This window comes from Polyodon spathula, chromosome 18, assembly GCF_017654505.1.
Source record: "Polyodon spathula isolate WHYD16114869_AA chromosome 18, ASM1765450v1, whole genome shotgun sequence".
NCBI lineage: Eukaryota > Metazoa > Chordata > Actinopteri > Acipenseriformes > Polyodontidae > Polyodon > Polyodon spathula.
Genome location: NC_054551.1, coordinates 25,184,567 through 25,205,308, shown reverse-complemented (window position 1 = coordinate 25,205,308; position 20,742 = coordinate 25,184,567). Strand labels below are relative to the sequence as shown.

Genomic DNA, 20,742 nt, shown 5'->3' with positions numbered 1-20,742 from the left:
TATATATATATATATATATATATATATATATATATACACATACACACACATATACATATATATATATATATATATATATATATATATATATATATATATATATATCTATATCTATTAGTATTTGGAAAGGTTTTTACTTATACATCTCTTTATCAGCTGATATAAATATCAGATAATGCTGACTTTGACAGAAACAGCTTCTACAGTATATACAGATTTCCAGTACAGAGTTTTCATGTGCTGAAGCGCTCATGTTCCTGCCCACTGCCGAACTAAATACTCAACCGGATTTTGAGCTCCAAGTGACTTGAACAGCATGATGCTTGTGTGTCTCGGCCGTGAATTTCAGGTTTTCTAACTCTGAAACGAGGTCCACCTTGCTTACAGCCTTCACGCCACTCAGCAGTGCTTTGCTGCACAGGTTCTTGTCATTACTGCAAACAGAAGGGGAGAATTCAGTAAAACTAGTGTGTCGCTGCTACAAATGAAAAAACTAAATATAATACAAGAGGCGGTAGAAAAAGGTATTGGGAATTTGTTAACAGAAACGTTACTATACATCAGAAATGGATATTGCTGATCATTTTTACCAATGTATTAGTGTTTACTAGCAAGTCTCAACGACAAGGGATTACAAAAAGGAAACTGCAGACAAAAACACTCTATTCTTCTACTTCATTTTAGAAGGCAGGCCAGCTATTTAAAGTACCAGTGATTAAAATGTACTAAAGCTCAGCACAGAATGCATACTTTGCTTTCTCAAAGTCTTGGATTCATTCAGCCATGCAAGAGCGATACCCTTTAGTTTCAGCGGAGGTCCTTTCAGCGACAGACACACAATTAACAAGGGGCACTCACGTGCACAGAATGATAGTCAAGTTTGGGTACAAGCTCTGGTACTGGAGGCAGCACTGCAGCACACGATCGTCATTGTTTTCCCCACTCAGGCCATCTGGAAAGAAGCACAAAAGGGGTGGAAAGTTTCCTTTTATTATTAAAATATATGTGACAAATAAACAGGATTTTTACTTTGTCCAACTTCTGATGTGCAATGGAACCTGTGCTTATTGGCTATCACTGTGAAAGATAATGCATGATCCTGGTCGACGGGTGGCTATTGTTCTGATTTTACCGTCCTTGAGTGGGCCCTTATGGCAAGATACTGTACTGAGCAGCACAGATTTTTGTTGGTAACATAACACTAGTTTTTGTTTCAGCACTAAAGTCATAAAGAAAGGACAGTCCCGTATTTTAAAGCCTTTAACGTTTGAGGACAATTAGAGAAAAAACAAAACCAAAAAAAAAAAAAAAATTGAGGCTTAGTAAACATGAAAATAGGAAACATCATAAGAAAATAAACAAAGTAAATACTGGTATTATATCAATATATGCAAGGGGGAGGGCCAGGGGGAACTCTGAAAGGATAACACCGTGTAACAAATTTTTTTTTTTTTTTGTTCCTGGGTAGTAAGTGTTATTTCCTAATTGCTTATGCCTCAAAAGTATAGAAAATGGCTATTATTCCCCACAAACTTTGCTTTCGTGACCAGGACAGGTAAATTTCAAAATATCACTATTTCCAATGAAAAAACGGGCGAATTTGTGTCTTTTCGTTCACATAAAGTCAGAAAAAAACAACATATGAATCCAAATTAACATGTATTTATACTAAAGTAATACAAAAATGACTACAAAAAATTTAGAAGTGAGTAGTTTTTCGAGATTTACAATTATACTGTAAATTTACATATTTACATATCTACAGTAGTTGCATATTACTTTAAAAAGGCTGTTTCCATAACTAATGGAATGAGACAAAATCCCTACTGACCTGATTTAAAAATATAAACACATGTGGAGTGCTCTTAAAGGGTTAAACAACATTCAGGGAACACAGGGCTCAGCTGTTAAATAAAATAGTTCTCTTGAGAAGACTTTATTTAATGTCCTGTTAGCACCATCTGCTGGAAGATAACGGGACTACCAGTAATACATACTTACCGAACTCTCATGACAAGACAATGTTCTATAGTTATTTTTCCGAGCTTTTTAGCTTTTAACTTAATTTTAACTTAACCCTGATCCCACAGCTACAGAATATATTCTGTACAGGTATTTATGTTTTAAATTCACATTTTCCTTTATATTATTATTATCATTATTAGTTGCCTACAACAGTAAGTAAAATACAATAAGAATACCGATTCCAGAAGCCTTACATATACTTTGAGAAGCCTGCTGCATGGACTGCCCCCATAGCTGCGGGTCCTGATTTTTCAGGCAGGTGTAGATGAAGTTCACTGCAGGGATGGCTTTTTTCACCACATGCATGGACAGCTTTCCATTTTTTAGTGAGTCCAGTTCCTGAAGCACCACCCAGGGAATAATGATGGCAGGGAAACCTATACCTAGAACACATTGCGCATTTAGATTATAGTCCACGAGACGTTGTAAATAAATAAATAAATATATAAATAAATAAAAAGTAAAACAAATAGCATCAATAATTTCTGATATAAATGCAGTCTGTAAAACTAAAACAGTTCTTCTGGTTCCACAGTGGCTGTATAGCACTATACATCCTGTTCTGAAAAGGTTATAGATACCTGGTTACCATTCCAAAGGTTATTACTGTCTGTAAACCACATACCTGGGAGTCCATGTGCCTTTATTGTCCTGACAAACTCAAGGTGACTAAGCAGAATGTTGGTGTCCAGAACAATGAGTAGATCCTGATGGGAGCTCCCTTTAACTTTAAATGTACAGAGACAAAACACTTAAATTGTAGTGTGGGTAAGAACAGACTGACAGCATTTTAGAAAATTGTGTATACAAGATAATCTAGGCACTTTATATTTATTTTTATTCTTTTATTTATTTATTTTTTAGAATTTCTCAGTATATCAAAAAAACAAGGGTGAAAAATCAGTGAAAATAATAAATTTCCCTTTTTTCCAGCTAAATACTGAGAGTAAGTAGTACGCTGGGACAGTTGAAAAAGCAGCTCATCTGCTTCTATTGTTTGTAAATGCAAACCATGTAAAGCTGGTGAAGAACACCTGTATCAATATTATGTTAAGTATGCTTAACAGACCCCAAATTAATCTGAAACTATTTTTGTATTTACATAAATGTATGTAAGAACTATACAGTCATGGATTTTATTGGTGTGAGTTGATATTTTCTGCTTGAGAGAGACACATTTTTGGGTGATATCTTAGTGCTTGACAGAGACACATTTTTGGCTGAAAATGTGTAAATACCAGCCCATAGCTCATTTAGTTGGAACAAAGGGCCATGAAGAGTTTAAGAGTAGTTTAAATTCTTTATTCTACTTAACTATTTGTCCAAACTATCAACAGATGATATATATTTTTTAATTGGGCACACGGCATCCCATTAACTTTTACCACATTCTTGGAATAATTTAAGGGATAGAGCTGAAACAGGGTGCAAGACTTCTTACTGTGCGCACAATTTGTTTTTTCTTCAGGGAGATCAATGTCCATGCAGGTCAGCTCTCCATAGCTCTGCACCACTTTCATCTCCAGCAGCTTCTCAGAGCGAGCTGCGTGGAGCTCCACCACCAGCTGCATCTGTGAAGAAGGGAGAAACTCTTAAAGATAAGTAGCAGAGTCCTGAAAAACTAATCCCACGTGTTGCTACAACGGTTTAAATAATGTACCTCTAATTTCTCTTTTCATTGTTAACATCCTGGCAGTTTTTTACACTTACAACTTTAAAGTGTTTTAAACCTATTTTCAAAATGGCCGCTGTAGTGTACTGGGGTTTGAGATCTGTACTCTAAATCACTGCAGGAAGAGTGATTTAAAAAAAAACAACAAAAAAAACCCAACATAACAAGTGCTCTGGCTTTTCTGTTCCATACCACAGCAGGGATCGTTATTGCTGTGCTACCTGTTTCTTAATGTAGGCAATAATCCTTACACTATCAGTGCACTAGAGCAGCCATTTTGAAGCTTTGAAAACAGACTAAAGTTCTAAGTGTAAAAATTTGTAAGGATGTTAACAATGAAAAGAAAAATTACAGGTATGTTATTTAAACAGTTGTAGCAACACATGTGGATGTGTAACGCTGTATTTTTCAGAACCCTACTACTTACTCTTTAACACAAGAGAACTGCTAAAAGTCAATTATATGGTTTTCAAATTATTATTATTATTATTATTATTATTATTATTATTATTATTATTATGCTAAATAAAACTTTATAATGGACAGCCAGACTTCCCAGACTTGAACACCATGGGCACCGGAGTTAAGAACGATTTAGGGGATACCAGAGACTATCAAAGACAAAGGGCTTGTTGAATCAGTAAAAGACCATGCATTCAAGGTGGGACAGTGAGGCCACCAAAGCAATAAACAGTTCCTCCAAGTGAAACTGGACCTAACATTTCTATCCACCCTCTGTACCTCTTGATCGGTGTCATGACTGTTCGGCGCTTCGGACGACACGCTTGGAATTTCAGAATCCTGTTGTGGAAAGAAGTCAGATTACAGTTTTTGAACCATGGTGCTACCTCTAAACTGTTCAGTAGTCGTGTCTTTGTTCTCAAGCTATATTTTATTTCCTACCGTATGTTTTGAAGATCTAGCTATAGTTGCCATGTTTTTCTATTTCTTGTTGTGTGTGCATGATTGTTTGTAATTGGGTTTCTTTTGCACCTGATACTGCATTGTTCTTTTGAGTATGTCTCTTCTTAAGACATACACAAATAAACTTCTCAATTTAAGTTACTTATTATGAATTAAAATAATAACTTGAGCACTAAAGGTTAATCTGTCACTGGTTCAGTTATCTCAAATGGCAGGTCTCTGGGCCAATTAGGTCCAATAGACTTTATGTGATCACATAGCACAACATACTTTGCAGATTGACCCAGATGTATGTCATGTATTATTAACTATGACTGACTTATTTGCAACAACTCTAGACTCTTTATGTGGGCATACTATTCACCTCTTCATATAAAATCAACTTCTTGTTGTAAGCAACCATTGCCTTTTCCTTTTCCTTGTGCGCATGCAGAGGCCTCTTCTTTCTGATGCCGTCTCCTGTCATCCTGGAGAAATGGGATTCCGTAGGGGCATCTACATCACTTTCCTGAGAAGTAGCTTTTGTGCTAGAACTGGTATGCTGAACATCTCTGGCTGAGAGCGGCTTGCTCACTGTACTACTTTTAAGTTTCTCTGAACTTCTTGAAGGAGACAGACAACTAACCCTAACGTCAGACCCAGATCGATCTTGACATCGCTGTGATAAGGTTTTTTTGTCACAAATCGATAAACAAGATTTGCTCTTAGTGTCACTAACAGCACTTTCAAAAGGTTTTGATTTTTTTGGTATTCTGAAACTTATAGTCTTTCCAAACATAGCAGGCTTGGAAGGGGTTTTTTTTCTCAAAGCACTTGAATATTCCTCTGTTCTTTCATTACGGCTGTATTGCTCCTTCAAGCTGTGTTCAGGGCTATTGCTGGCAACATCCTTTTTAAAAGCAGCAAGTGTCTCATCTTTGGATTGTCCAACAGAGCTGACCGCCCTTCCCAGAGTGTGGTAGGTATCTAATCCATTTGCCTCAGATTTTGAGTGAGTTACCCGCTCTTTGGAAGACTTAGAGCTGTTCCTCATGAGCTTCCCTCGCTCTCCCTGATGTTCCCTAGGAAGAGTCTTTTCGGCAGGCCTTCCTTCTGATTCCGGCCTCAGCAGCCGCATTTCAAACAGACTGGCCTTCCAGTTTGTCGGCCGCTTGTATGCGATTGTGTCAGCCTGAAGTTCGTCACTGCAGGATTTTGAGACAGTTTCCTGCTTCCCCTGAAGACTTGAGGATTTATCGGAAGCCTTGGCAATTCCCTGTTTGCAGACAGCCTTTCTGTATTCTTTTTCTCTTGATCTCCTGCTATGGGTGACGTACTTTGCTGGTTCGGAATCACTAAACCGGCGCCTCTTTTTCTCATTGTCCTTATCTTCAGAACTATGAAAAAATGAAAAAACTATGAAATAAAAACAAAAACAAAAAATGTACACAACTGACAGGACCACAATTACAGAATATGGAATTTATTATACCCTTACTAAAGACACTTAATAAGTGAGTTTTGTGTTTGTGGGTCTTTAATTGTAGCTAGAGAGGTAAGCTCCAGATTAACCTTCGTGTGTGTGTCTGTTGTGTAAATGTTTTTATTAGCCTTATCCTCTCTCAATTATCCATTTGCCTAATATGCATTGTATCCAAAGGAGTTAAACACACTTTATTGTGCTCTTTAGTGAACTAATTACAAAGTTTTGCAGGAAGTTTGAGATACTGTACCTGTCATTTTTAAAACAATAGTAATTATAGACTGTATTCAAAACGTGTTACATGCTTTTTAACTGATATTTTTTAAATGATACTAATCTAATAAATTATAGATTTGTATCAAATGGCACCATCACATAGATCACTTACCGGGAACGAGCACGGTGGTGTTTTTTGGCCTCTGAGCTCTTTCGTTCTCTAGTATTTTCTGTCTTGTCACAGGTCTATAAATAGTCATTAAAAAAGAGGGTTGGTGTGTGTTAATTTGATTTGAATCAAAGCCTTTAAATAAGAAGCAAAAACGTTTTTTTCATATCTAAATGACAAAAATGAATGTATTTTACTTGATATTTATAAATACAGCCAAGTTGAGGTCTGGCTCTGAAACAACTTTATCCTCACCTCTTCATCATCGCTGGATGACGAAGACCTCTTTCTCTTTCTCTCCTTGTGCTTCTTCTTTGACTTTTTCTTCGACATCTTTCAGCTCAAACCTGACATGATGAAACATATAGCGACACAACTATAAATGGCCCACAAGTGCAAATAACAGATACATGCTTTTATATATAAAAGAGAAATTATCTTACTTTTACTGACCTGTAATATATGTCTCATTGGTAAATCTGGTTAAATTATCATATTGAATACATCAATTAAATTTAATTTATGTATTAATATATTTACAAACCCACCAGGACTACAACTCTGTTGAAACTCTCTTAGCCATTTGTTGACTTGTGACAGCTAAGTAGTCATTGTAAGCTTTTTTGTTGTTGTTGTCAGAAACAGTTAAATTTACCTTATCAAAGGTCAACATTGTAGACAAGCAAAGGATACATGAAATTGCACGCTGTTATTCAGTAATGTATTATAGTTTTTAAAAAATGTACTGAAAACTCACATGCTATACTATTTTTTTTTTCTTTACCGCACAGGTGTTGGCTATTTACTGGTTTCACATTTTGAGTTAAGTGTAAATATAAATAAATAAATCACTGAGATTTCATGCAGCTAGTATGAATGCTTGGTGACAAAAGTGGCACCTCTTGAGTAATAACAATGCGTAATGTTTATATTGGTTTCAGTACAAAACTATGGTACTTTAAAAGGTACCGAATCTGTTACTGGATGGGGAACGTTATTAATTTGCTTGAAAACACATGGTTAATTTATTTAAACAAAACCCGATTTACACAGTTAGAAATAGAATGGGCAGTCAGAATACGCTTAACTATAACTGTCAACAAAAACTTAAACACCTTCTGTTGCTCGAATAAAACACAATTCACACGTCCTTCAGTTATTTTTTTTAATATCTTTCTATACTTAAATATTGTTATATTATGATTACACAAGACATCTAAAACTAATAATATTTATAGATTCCTACACTTCTCTCCACTCACGAACTGATACTAACCTGAAATAATGCCCAACTTCCGTTCATACCGGATATGACTGTCAAGCCAGAAACATAGGATTCTGTGATTTGTAGTCATAATAATACGGGCGCGTTATTAAATTCATTGGTAAAATTCATCTGCAGCCTTGAGTCGGAAGTGACATCACTTGGTGCTCATCGGTGGTGGGACTTAACAACACAATTTGATGAATCAACAGAGCTGATAATATAAAAAATTTGCTGCTGCGTCAGGCAAGACTGTGGTTGACTTGTGCGAGAGGAAAGCTTATATTGGAACGAAGGTTTAGTTATCTTTAAACGACTAATATTTAGAAATATGAATATATTAATAGATACACTTCCAAATAGTTCGCCCACTTTTCGCAACTTTGTAACATATTTGATTGAAGTGTAAAAGGACAAATAACATGCACTATAATAATAATAATAATAATAATAATAATAATATATTCTGTCTCATATCGAATTGTTGTACGTAACCAGCTTAGTTGGCTACTCGATACGTTGGCAAATGTGATATTGTTTATCAGTATGTTTATTAGCGCTATTATATATTTATTAAAAATACACAACTCCATACCCGTTTCAAAAGATTTGGTGTCTCTGAATGTACAATTACATTGATAATAGTATATCCGTACAAGACAAACTTCCACAGTGGGAGCGGCTATTTCGGTTTTGCTGCAGTTCACCGACTCTCAGCCCGGGGAATCCGCTGCTTCGGCGGTGAGGCACCGCTGAGTTTAACAACAGTTTGTTGAGCAACTCCTGGTGAATTTAACAACGCGGCTATAGTGCAGTACAGTGCACCGAGGTCTCGAGGAACAGTGCGCGATGTAGTTTACCAGTGTGTGACTTGTCAATAGTGGTAGTTTTTTGTGTTATTAGTTGGTTGTTTCAGGATGGATGGTTCAAGATCATATTAACTATTGCTATGTTGAAGTGTACTGTTATTTTAGTTGTATGTCGTTTAATTTTACCAAGTTAAAGACTAGGTAAGCTTTATTTCATTTTTGATACCTTCATGAAAGCCTGGATCCGCCCTGTATGTGTTTTTTGTTTTTTTTTCCAAAACTTTTGGGGAAAAAAAAAAAGTTTGTTATTTTGTAACACGTTAAACCTCCAATTTACTAACTTTGTAGTCACAATTGAAGTACACTATCTCTGCGTAATACGATCACTAGCTGCCTTGAATTTCGTTAACACGCCCATCTGCGCCGTTTGTACCTCAGTGTCATGGCGGAGCTGCAGAAAGAAGAGAGTGCGCAACTGCACCAGGAGGACGCTGGCGATAAAAGTAAGATATTTCAATAATCAGGGGTTATTCTGAAGAACCAGTAAGGAATGAAATAAGTTAAAATAATTGCATCTTTATGTAATTGTTTTGGGGGCAGTCACATTGCTTTTGCATTATTGTGACGCCAAGGTAAAGTATTGTAAGGGCCTCATGACGGAGCTCCACAATAGGACCCTCTCCGATTTTGCTCGAAATATCTGCAAGTTGTAATTATGAGCTCGTAAAAGGAATGTGAGCAACTGTCATTGTCACTAGTTTATTTTAAACAGCGTTTTATATAATTGTGTATGCATCCACTTTCTTTTGCAGTCCTCAACAAAGTCTATTTTTTGAATAATTAAGTACGATATTCGTGAATACTCTGTGGACTGTTTCTAAAGTAGGTTTGCTCTTTTATGAGTTATTTAAAGCTTTGTGAACTGGTGTTTAAAACCTTTTCCACAGTCCTATTTATTAACTTTATGCGTGTGTTTGCATTCTGGCTGAGGTCTCGTTTGAAAGAGCAGGCTCGGGGCTTTTCAAAAATGTATGTGCCCGGATTAGAACTCTTTGGCTTCAAAAGACAGCCTTCTGCGTTTGGTCTCTCTTAAAAGCGTAAGCGTGGGGGATGGTAATGATGTCACACTAGCCCGTATAACGAGTTACTACAGAAGACTACAATGACTAGAATTGAATGGTTTAGTCCTGGGAGAGGCGTCAAGTCTGTATGTGTGTTTACGTGCCTATAACTCAGGCACTACAATACCCAGCATACAAATCATGTGAAAGGGCGGGCATGGGGCTGCCCAACGATTTCTCATTTTCCAGGATCACATGTTCCTAGAATGCAAGGGATCTGTAGTTTTCTTTCACCCAAAACAGCAGCCGAGTTGTTATATAATACTCTTTTTTTGGTTAAATAAATAAGTTAATAAAACGGCAGTTTTGTATCCATTTCGTGTAAAAAATTTTCCCCAGGTTAATTTCCTATTGAAGTTTAGTGGTACAGTTTTTTGTTTTGTTTTTTTTGTTTTTTGTTTTAAATATTTTTTGTAATCAACCTATGATTGATTACAAAAAATACAAGTCATTAAACATAATTTTTCTAGGAAAGCTATCTTTTTTTAAATTTTGGTATGTACCACCTATAGTATGTCTGACCCTGTTGATCCTTATGTCATACAAGTCCATTTTTCACCCTTTCATTTGATATCTAACATTTGCTTGTAACACTCAAGCAATACGTTATACATAAAAACAGTACAAGGCAGGCGAAAATACGGCTGAGTGTAAAGAGTCAGTCACTTTTGTTTTTGTCCAGGTGGTTCAACAGTATGTGAAGCAAAGGCAGATCAGGAGGAATCAAACATTGAGCAGTGTGATGAAGGAAAGGAAAAGACAGATCAAACAGAGGATGTAACCAACCTAGATCCCCAGGACGAATCAGGTGCCGACAACACCTCCATGTCATCCACAGCTGCAGCAGGTACAAAACAGCTCACACGCTGGCTTGTGTTTTGTGAACAGGGCTGACTACCGAAGATACGAGCCCACAGGGTTGTATAGAAACCTTTTATTAATTACGTTTGTTCTGTTGGCCCACTGAGTTAATTACAATGGGGGGGGGAGTTATTAAAGGATATCTGGTAATGATTTAAGTTCAGAGACCTGTGATTCTCTATGAACCTACTTAAAAATTGTACCCTTATTTCGTATGTATAAAAGTAAAGCAAACATGTTTGTGTTGCAGAGAAACACATTTCCATTCAGGCTCAGTTGACAGACCTAGAGAATCTGACAGATCTAAATGAAAGTAAGTGAAATTACAGTTTCCATTTGCTTTTGTCGTATACAGTGTAGAAATGAAATGTGTCAGTGATGTAAGGGTATCGCATGTTTCTTTTCAATATCCTAACAGTTCATTCATTAAGTATAAAAGTGAATATAAAATAAGGTTGTGTATTAAATCAAATAACATTAATACCTACAAATACATGTATTACCCTAATAGATACAGAGTAGTAAATATTTATTATCTTTAAATATGTGCCAGAATTAGAATATTATTAACAACATAAAGGTGTGATTTATTTATTTTTTTTAGGATCCAATCAGGGTAAAAGTCAGTTAGCCTTAATATGAGAGTCAGCAGAAATGCATATAGGCAGATGTTCTCACAGCTGTTTTCCAGGTCATTTTTGGATTCCACAGAAAAAAAGATTTTTGTCTGTTTGATAAATTTGGTTCCCCAATTCAGTTTTCACCATTTTTTTTTTTTAACATGGGAATAACCACACCTCAGCTGTGAAACTTAAGATATCTAGTGTAGTTGAGATGAAACAGATTCTTAACTCTCAGCAACACTAAACTATCAAAACATGACAATGTTTATTCATACTTTCTTGTAAATTTGAGTGTTACTTTCTTAAGGAAATTATCTACATTACGTTCGACTTGCATTTTTGAATATTTGTAACTGATACTATACACGCAACATTGTGCCAGTTAATGACAAAATTGTGTTGCACAGTTTATGGTCTAAAATATTGTTTAGCCAAGTCCTGTGTTGACTGAGTAGTTTATTTTATGGCCTACAAAGAATGTTTTTTTTTCTCTGAAGGAAGGGAACATCACTGATTTTTGGTTGTGATTAAAATGAAATTACTGTCAGATTGATGTAGGCAAGACATTGGTACCTAGGTGTCTCTTCACAAACTCACCTTAATTATTAAAAATGTCTAGCTATATGACCGGCGACAATAAAAAGTTATTCATCGGGCCAGTGCTTCTCCTAGTGCCCAGCAGAAATGCACAGGATGGGACATGAACCCAACAACGTCTTGCATGTTTAACGCTGAACATGTTCTCTTTTTTTCCTTCTCAGCTGGTAAGAAATTATGCCCTCTGTGCTCTGAAGAGAAGTTTAAAGCCTGCTACAATCACAAACTACGACGTCACTTACAGAATCTGCACTGGAAAGTCTCAGTGGAGTTTGAAGGTAAATGAGTGCTTCCAAGTTGTTTTTGTAATGGCACTATTTGTTTCCAGAGACCATGCTAATTGCCTTGTTGTTTAGAATCACAATGTATTTGTCAGATGAAAATGTTACAAAATGTGTAAACTTTGGGACTGCTGTGAACTTCTGATTTGTCAGTGAATTCCATATACAACTCCTGACTGCTCCGTTTTGTCTGCAATCCATAAGCAAGGTAGTTGAGGTTAGCAAGTAGTACAGTGCAGTGGCGTAACATAAGCAGTGCGGGGTCTGCGCGGGGGCCCTGCCTCCACGTCTCTAACAGGAGGCCTCAGATTGGAAGACAATCTGTCAATCTTAATTGGTTTAAAATGTTGTGGGGTGTATTTTTTTTTCCCTGACAACTTTCCCCGGTCATGCGACCAATCAGCATCAGGGGGCGGAGCAGTGCTTTGTGCATGTCGTTGCCCCATAGGATTCATTTTGCAGAACCAACGAGTGTTGAGGCATTTTGTTCAGTTCACATTTTTGGTTTTGAATGACTTAATTATGAGGTATGAAGCGTTCTAGTGCCGGAAGAAAGTATTTGAGTGGCACTCAAAAGCGCCAGAATAAAGAGAAAGAGCAGATACTTAAAAGCACGTTGCTGAAAGCAACAACTCTGTTTAGGCTTGCTACCTGTGATTCGGAATCAGCATCGTCATCATCACAGCCAGAGTTACACCTTGACCAACCGTCGTTATCCTGCTCCAGTCAAAACACAGACAACCCTGATGATATGCCACTAGCGACTAATAATGAGGCAAGTATTAGGAGAACAAAACAGTGGAAACTTTTTGTCAGTCATTGAACTCTTATAAGTAAATATGAATTTAAAACGGTTAATTGAAAAAGATACCAAAGTAAAATATCTTAGCACACAAATACAAAACAAGCTGGTTGATTTGCTGTCAAAAAAATGCAAAATGAAATAGTTACTGAGATAAGAGGCTCAATTGTATTCTGTTATGGACACAACACAAGATATAAAAAGGAAGACCAACTTAGTCAAGTTTTTCAATATGTGACAGTATCCCATGATGTTAGTTAAAATCAATGAGCTTTTTGGGTTTCCATAACATTACAGATCAGTGCTCAGGGGCTACAAACCGAAATGGTGAAAATGATCGAATACAAAGGCTTGTCAGTTAAAACAAAATGTAGAGGATGGGTACAGTGGAGCGAGCACAATGAGTTGCATTTACTCGTCCAGAAACGAATACATAAAAAAGGGGGGGGGGGGCGGCGGCATCATTTTGTTACGACACTGTAAAATGAAAAATATATGGATAGGTGCACTAGTTTCTAGTAGGAACTAGTTTTACATTTTTTGGCATCTAGATCTAGTCTGTACCAAAGGAAAAGCAGCTTAACATTTCCTTTAGTATAGGGGGCATTGCACAGGTTTTAAAATTTGTTTTTGTGGAATTCATTTGTTTTTCATACAGGACACAGAATGTGCATCTGTCATCTGCCTTGCCGGCAACTGAAACCCAGCCTTAATGGAGACCAGGTAAAGTCCCTCGCTTGGCAGACAGTCTAAAACACTGACACGTGTTAGCTTTTCTTTAGTCGCCAGAGAGGTTTGGTGATGATGTGTAATACTGAAACACTGTAAAGGTTGATATATTTTTCATGTCTTTTTATACATTTGCATATGCATTAATTTATAAGAACTTGTTTTTTATATTTATAAAAAAAAAAAAAATGAAGCGAAGCTTTAACAGGTTTTAAGCACTTATAAAGTTTAACAGTAAAAATAATTGCAGAAGAGTAAATGGTTTGAATATGTTCCCCTTATTTACCAAGAGTAAACACGCATTGTTTTTTTTTGTTTGCAATCACAGTGTTCAAGTCGGCTAGGAGCACATTACCACTGCATTGTTTGCTCAGCCACCATTGCTCGCAGAACTGACATGATCAGCCACCTTAAGCGGCATGTGAACAAGGGAGAGACCGAGGCCAGTTACACAGGAGGTTCAGACTTTTCAATAGAAACAAAAGGCATGTCACTTGCAAGAGTATTTTATAGTGTGGCTTAAAACGCTGGTAACCGTTAATAACGTTGTTAACTCTTTCAGTCCTGGTTAGACCTTAAGGTCCCACCTTATCTTAGTGCCATATGGTAACATGTGCCGTCAGAAATCATGTGGAATCTCTCAGGACTCTTAGGTCCCAGTATGAGGTAGTGTATAAATATGTGTAAAAAAATTGTCCTGCTGTCATGTATACTCAATAAAGGAATTATTTTTTAAATTATATAACAAAAATAATGCTGGACTGAAAAGGTTAAATAATAATCCTAGAGAGAATTACACACAGGTTTCAGTTGAGATGTATTTGTCAATGTTAATTTCTTCCTTTTTTTTTTTTTTTTTTTTTTTTTTTTTTTTAAAGTTTCCACCAAACAGTCCTGTGAAATATTGAAAGAATCAGACACCAATGTCCAGGTCCTTCCAAACTTCAGTACTCCACAAAAGAGTGACTCCTACTTCAACCGCAAAATGAAAACAAACAGGTCAGGAAACTTAAATGTAACATTTGGTGACATCTGCATCTTTTAAGCTGCAATTTGCTCCTTTGATTTTAATTGATAAGAAGGAACACTTTTGTATTGGCTATACTTATGTTTTCTTTCCTCTCGGACTTAAACAGACAGAAGAAAATACATACACCCGTGCCTGTGTATAAACAGTTTATGCAATCTATGGTAACATTGATAAGTTATTTTTTCTTTTTTTTTTTTCTTTCTTTTAATCTAGATATTTATTATAATTTCAGACAGTTGGTATTCTGTGCCCTGGCCGTTCTGTCAGAGGAACGGAGTCCGCTAGAGTGTCTGGATGCTTTTGGAGCCACAGGTGAGAGCTAACCGATGCACTGGGGTATAAAACTGAGACCACTAAAAAAGAAAGAGGGGGGCATTGATTACTTTAAAGTAACGCGTAGTCTGCGTCTGGTTGATATAGAAATCTTGGTATGAATGAAATAAAATCCAGTTCCTATTATGCCAGTGTGTAGCTGTTAACCATGTATTTTAGACCATGTATATCTCGGCAGCTGCAAAGTAAATATGTTTAAGTAAAATGTATTTTCATATTTCTCTGAGCTGCCTTTAGAAGTGTAGCGAGGACTAATGTAGTTTGAGAGTGTGTTAACGGTGCACTTCTTCCATTGTGGGCAGGAATCATGGGGCTGCAGTGGGCACAGCACCTGTGCAGCGCGGTGAAGGTCACCATCAATGACATCAATGAGACGTCCGTGAAGATGATCCGTGAAAACTGCCATCTGAACCACATGAGAGTGCAAGGGGACAACGAGGGGGAGGAGTTTGACGAGGAGCCAGTCTCCACCATCGAGGTCACCAAGATGGATGCCAACGTCCTGATGCACCTTCGTGCCTTTGACTTCATGTGAGTCACCGTAGGGAGGTGTGCAACCTGCACAGTCGAACCCGTGCCAGAGTGGGGTTTTTTTTTGGTTTTGTTTAATTGTATAAAATTATTTTCTTTCCTTTTGTTCTCCCATACATAATTTCTATTCTACTTTGAGCTGCTGTTATATAAAAAGCATTGTACTGCAGAACCATTTTTATTTTTTTATTTTTTAAATAGCCACAGCAGCTTACAGAAGTTTTCTTGCATTAACTTGTCTCATGGAAGGTTTGCATTGTTGAGTACATTTACTGTCTGGTCACTTCTTCTTTTTTTTTTTCTTTAATGCAATTATTTATGTGGTACTGATTTTAGACACCTGGACCCGTATGGAACAGCAGTGAATTACCTGGATGCAGCGTTCAGGAACGTCCGGAATCTGGGAATCGTGTCGGTGACATCCACAGACACTAGCTCTCTCTACTCCAAAACTCTGAATGTGACGCTGAGACACTACTCCTGTCACATTATCAGGACAGAGTACTACAAAGAGCTTGCTGCCAGAATGGTCATAGCTACCATGGCAAGGTACCGTGGAACAGGTTGTCTCTAAAATAACTTAATCAGAATTTGAATAATTTTCAAAGACAATTTTAAGCTTGTCACATACGTTTGGGTTACTATTCTACTAGACACAACCGACTGATACAACATTGGGTAGAAATAGAACCAAGACTAACAAAAGAAATAACCTTAAAGGTGCTGTTTTGCATTTTGAACAAAAACAAAGAATGCAGTGCTTCTGGTGGGTTGATCTTGTTTGCCTTCCCTCTTTTTTACAGGGCTGCGGCGCGCTGTAACAAGGGAATCAAGGTGCTGCTGGCGGTGGCCCTGGAGCACTTTGTCCTGGTGGTGGTGCAGGTTCTGAGAGGACCCACGCAGGCTGACGAATTGCCCAAAAAAATTCAGCAGCTTATCCATTGCCAGTGGTGTGAGGAAAGAGTCTTCCTGAAGGAGGGCAGCATGGTGGAGGGTAAGGGATGTCAACAATTAAAAATCCTTTCAAGACGCAGCATTCTGTACTCCTAGCGTTCAGAGTTAGATTGTTCACTTTCTGTGTTGAGTTACTAAATAAAAATTAAATAAAGCAATTAAAAATCCTTTCAAATGAAATGTTGGCGCATACTTTGTGTCTAAGAAGTTTTAATGAATAGTATTGCCTGGGGTTGCCACCTCTTTTGTTTCACGCTCCAGAAAACCTGTATAGACAGCTACCATGTGACTGCCACGGGAGCATGCCAGGCAAGACCGCTGTGGAACTGGGGCCTCTGTGGTACGTTCTACTCACATATGCTCTGATTTATATAACTATGCAGTAATTCAGTGCAACTTTAAAAAACAAAAAAACCATAACAACATGTTTTCAAGGTGTTATGTATGTTTTATTTAATGACTTGGTTACCTGGAGTATAATCGCCTAGAACTCTTCACAGAAGAACAGACGGATACTTTAGTTGACATGTGTGTTCTCCGCTCCAGGTCAGGTTCTCTGTTTAATACTGGGTTTCTAAGAAGGATGTTGTTTGAAGCTGTGCAGCATGAGATGGATGAGATCCAGCCACTAGTGAAGTCGCTGATCTGTGAATCTGAGTGCACAACACTGAAACAATTCTCAATCCCTGGGCCTGCCAGGAACGTCCGCCAAGGTACGTGTGAGGGACCTACTGGGTGGTTGGAATAGCTCATGGATAGTACTGTCTACAGCATTAATCCAATCGTTCTTGTTTTTAATGGATCATTTAGTTAAGGAGGTTAAGGAATTTAGGGTATAGATGGAACCTAGACCACGAGACAGTATTCTTTACGTCTGGTCTAGTTTCACAGGGAGAAGCTATAAAACCTGTTTTGCTAAAGTAGGTTATCAGGAGGCAGTTGATGTGTACATTGGACTACACAGTTTAGGATGTATCATATTTGCAGAGCATCAAAAGAAAGTTATCACTATAACACATTTATTTTCGAAAAAAAATAAGGTATATAAATGATGAACATTCCATGAACAATGTTTTTGTTTTTATTTTAGTCACTCGATCATTCATCCTTGACCATGACACGCTTGAGTGACTATATAAGTGAAGCATATTCACCTAATTAGTGAGACAGTTGATTGGACACTGGATATGGAGTGATTTCAGCTGTAGAATTGCAAGCTTGAATAAAAGCAATAAAGAAAATCACAGAAAAAAACAAATATACTACATCTGTCAAGAGAGCAGCGCCTTTATGCAATCAGCATGTTGGAGGCTGGACTAATGGCAGTGCACTGTGGCTCGTCGTCTTGGCTGCTCACAGCCAGCAATTTCAAACCTGGCAGGACGGTATAACCAGACACGCTGTTAATGACAGGCCACGAACTGGGAGACCAAGAGTCGCAACTCCTGCCCAAGAGCAACAGATCATTTTGCAGCATATCTTCATGATGTTAATTAGCACAATAAAAAGTCAGTGCACCTGCTCTAAAACAGAATTTGCATGTGAATTTTATCCAAATAGAAGTGATAGGTTTCTTTTGATGCTCAGTATACATTGCTAATGGGTTAGGTCCCTCAGTGTTCCTTTAACTTAAGACAGTTTTATTCTCTTTTCAGAATGTGGTGTAGTTATTAAAACCTTAGAAAAAGAGGAAGATGTATCAAGTGATGAACAGTCTCTGGGGACAGGTACGGTATAGTATTGTCTTTTTTATAGAAATTAAAAAAAATACATATCCTCGTGTACTGGTTTTCTCATGCATGGATGCATTTCCTTGGTGTGTCTTTGTACCTCTTAAAAACTAGGGCAATAATGAAGGGCAATACTATTTTTTTTTTTTTTCTGCACATGTAATCTTGTTTCTTGTGTTTCTTTAATTATGAATCATTTAATTAATAGTTCAATTTAATAATTATTACTGAATTAAATAATGTCTCTTAGAACATCTTCTATTTGCAGTTTTGTCCAAACCAGTTTTATTTCCTCTAGGAAAGAGGAAGATGCAGGAAGGAGCAGGAAACATGTTGAAGAGACAGAAATCTGAAATGCCAGCGGAGCATCCAGCCTTCTACTACAGCATTCACCGGCACAGCATCCGGGGGATGAACATGCCAAAGTAAGGAGAGTGCATTTTAAACACACCTTAACACCTGCGTTTAGGTAGTGACTGATGGTGCTTTTAAAGAACATTTCAGCATATATATGTATGTATGTGTGTGTATATATACACACGTGTGTGTGTGTGTGTATATATATATATATATATATATATATATATATATATATATATATATATATATATATATATATATATATATATATATAATGATAATATGTATAAATGTTGCATGTTTCAAAAGGTACTTTGTAGTTTTAATAAGGAATATAATATAGTATGTGCAGCACAAGTCAAGCAACTGAATATAACAAACATTGTGGACTTACTTGAAAAACCAAACTGCGAATACTCAACCACTTTTCTGTGAGAAATTAAAAGGCTATTTTGTTTTGGTCCTCCCTGTTGAAGGAGGTCCAGAGGCTTTGGACCTTTTGTTTTTTTATTCTTATTCTTTATCGTTTGAAAGCGAAGAAAATGGTGTATGAATTAAATAAACGTACTGTATGGAAATCATAACTTAAGGGAGTAGCCACACGTGACCCTGAGCTGTGTGGGGAATCGCTGCAGTGAGGAAAAAATATTGGACATTCTAAATTGGGGAGAAAAAGCAAATGTGAAATAATGGGTCACACTCTAAATCAGTGGTCCTCTCTGTTTAATTATTTTAAATGGATGGAGATTTCACTTTAGGTAAAAAATTGTATAATGAACATAAATTCTTAAACTTTTTATAAGCTACTCTATTTATTTAAAAAGCTCAGATTAGGCAAACGATTAGTTCAGTTAAGGGTTCAATTATATAGTTGAGTGCTTGGTTAGAACAAAAAACAGCAGGGCAATGTTCCCCCAGGACTGCTCTAAATAAGTGTTTTTTTAAATATATAAAAGTTAAAAAGCATGTGGTCTGACTGGTGGTTGTCCTTTGTCACCAGGTTAAATAAATTCCTGCAGTACCTGACAGAAGCTGGTTTCCGAGTGAGTCGGACCCATTTCGATCCGACAGGAGTTCGTACAAATGCCACTCTGGCCCAGTTCAAGGCTGTTCTCGCCAAGTACAGCGTGCCGACCTACACCACTGTCCAGACAGGGGACCACAGCCATGCTGCAGAAGAAGTCAAGTTGGACATGGAGTTTGCTTGTCCATGAAAATGCTGAACTATTGCTAAACCTCAGATTAATTGATTACTAGCTTTAGCTGGGATTTTGACTGTGAAAGGGTCAGATTAAGCAAGTATGCTGTCTGTATCTGTGCTTATAAACCAGACTTCTGATCTGATGTCTTAAAAGTTATACCATGCTCCACTCTTCTGATAAATACAAAGGCTGAATTATTTTTTAAGCTATTTGCACAAAACTGACAGCATAAGAATATTAGATGGGTGTGTGAATATTTCAAGGCTTAATTACCTGTTCCCTTACAAATTTCTTTTCAGATTTGTTAAGTTTTGTCCACATAGACTGTTTATCTGAATGTCTGTTGTCATGCCAGGACCATCTTGTGAGTTTTTACAGAGTAAAGTTTCCTGACTGATAGTTACATGCATTGTTATTTTTCAACAAGGTATTTTTAGCTCTGAAAGGAATCCCTATAAATTAATGCTGGCTTGAAAGTAGATGTATTCATTTGTATGTTCCTGTGTTTTCATAATTTTTTACATGAAAGTAATTAATATAGTACTGCAGTGAGGTATTCCAGTCTAGGGAATAACCTCCAAAGCCCCATAACTCTGGTATTGTCTGCATTTCATTGCTTTGCTCTTGAGTGATTCAGGGAACTCAATGTTTTCTTACAATTACACACCATGCTTGAAAAGTCACCTGAAACATTCTAGGCGGTAGTAACAATATGTTTGTGTTTCCTAGTGAACAGTTTCTCTGTAATTAAAGTGCACCACAGTCTAGTGCGGTCTAGGCTCTCACAGTTGCTTGTTGTTTTTGTTTTTTGTTTAAATGAACTAGGATGTATATGTTAATTGGATTTGTTTTTAAGATATGTGAATAGGTTAAGTAGTTTACTCTAATGAATGAACAGTGATAAATCCAAAAATTGGTCATTCATTTCCTTGAAAGGCTGTTCTGTTTCTGAAAGTATATTACACCAGATTCCTTACATTGAAAGTAAACCCATCTACCAACAACAGAAAATGTCCTGCACTGACATAAACTCATGGTGTTTGATTC

The 20,742-nt window shown here is 37.0% G+C and overlaps 2 protein-coding genes across 7 annotated transcripts in view; one reads left to right on the top strand and one right to left on the bottom strand.

Moving 5' to 3' along the window:
* Positions 1-8,413, bottom strand: part of swt1 (SWT1 RNA endoribonuclease homolog) — a 21,598-nt gene extending 13,185 nt beyond the window's left edge. The window contains exons 1-10 of one of the 4 annotated variants that reach the window (XM_041278505.1): positions 8,328-8,413; positions 6,724-6,815; positions 6,472-6,545; positions 4,986-5,997; positions 4,439-4,498; positions 3,467-3,596; positions 2,651-2,752; positions 2,220-2,408; positions 859-952; positions 286-434 (exon numbers count right to left, since the gene is read on the bottom strand). In XM_041278505.1, coding sequence (XP_041134439.1) covers positions 286-434; positions 859-952; positions 2,220-2,408; positions 2,651-2,752; positions 3,467-3,596; positions 4,439-4,498; positions 4,986-5,997; positions 6,472-6,545; positions 6,724-6,801 — 1,888 coding nt within the window. In that variant the 5' untranslated portion in view covers positions 6,802-6,815; positions 8,328-8,413. Of the gene's footprint in view, positions 1-285; positions 435-858; positions 953-2,219; positions 2,409-2,650; positions 2,753-3,466; positions 3,597-4,438; positions 4,499-4,985; positions 5,998-6,471; positions 6,546-6,723; positions 6,816-7,744; positions 7,799-8,327 lie in introns of those variants that run through there. The other 3 variants (XM_041278507.1, XM_041278503.1, XM_041278506.1) reach the window with 3 other exon arrangements.
* On the top strand, positions 7,914-20,742 carry LOC121331245 (TRMT1-like protein). 3 transcript variants are annotated; one of them, XM_041278508.1, is made up of 17 exons: positions 7,914-8,742; positions 8,980-9,044; positions 10,345-10,509; positions 10,774-10,836; positions 11,908-12,021; positions 13,485-13,549; positions 13,884-14,040; positions 14,434-14,554; positions 14,818-14,897; positions 15,221-15,449; positions 15,786-15,998; positions 16,253-16,443; positions 16,665-16,743; positions 16,950-17,116; positions 18,059-18,130; positions 18,417-18,558; positions 19,494-20,742. In XM_041278508.1, exons 1-17 carry the CDS (start codon positions 8,654-8,656, stop codon positions 19,705-19,707), a joined length of 2,226 nt encoding a protein of 741 aa, XP_041134442.1. In that variant the 5' UTR covers positions 7,914-8,653; the 3' UTR covers positions 19,708-20,742. The 3 variants fall into 3 exon arrangements, with proteins under 3 accessions (XP_041134442.1, XP_041134444.1, XP_041134443.1); XM_041278510.1 differs by having other exon boundaries at positions 7,915-8,028; XM_041278509.1 differs by having other exon boundaries at positions 7,916-8,742; positions 18,432-18,558.

What these genes read in the sequence shown, in the direction of transcription:
- LOC121331245 (XM_041278508.1), top strand. Translation starts at nt 8,654, where the DNA reads ATGGTTCAAGATCATATTAACTATTGCTATGTTGAAGTGTACTGTTAT. An exon ending in GGATGCTTTTGGAGCCACAG is followed by an intron (nt 14,898 to 15,220) that starts GTGAGAGCTAAC and finishes CATTGTGGGCAG; the next exon opens with GAATCATGGGGCTGCAGTGG. An exon ending in CGGGGGATGAACATGCCAAA is followed by an intron (nt 18,559 to 19,493) that starts GTAAGGAGAGTG and finishes CTTTGTCACCAG; the next exon opens with GTTAAATAAATTCCTGCAGT.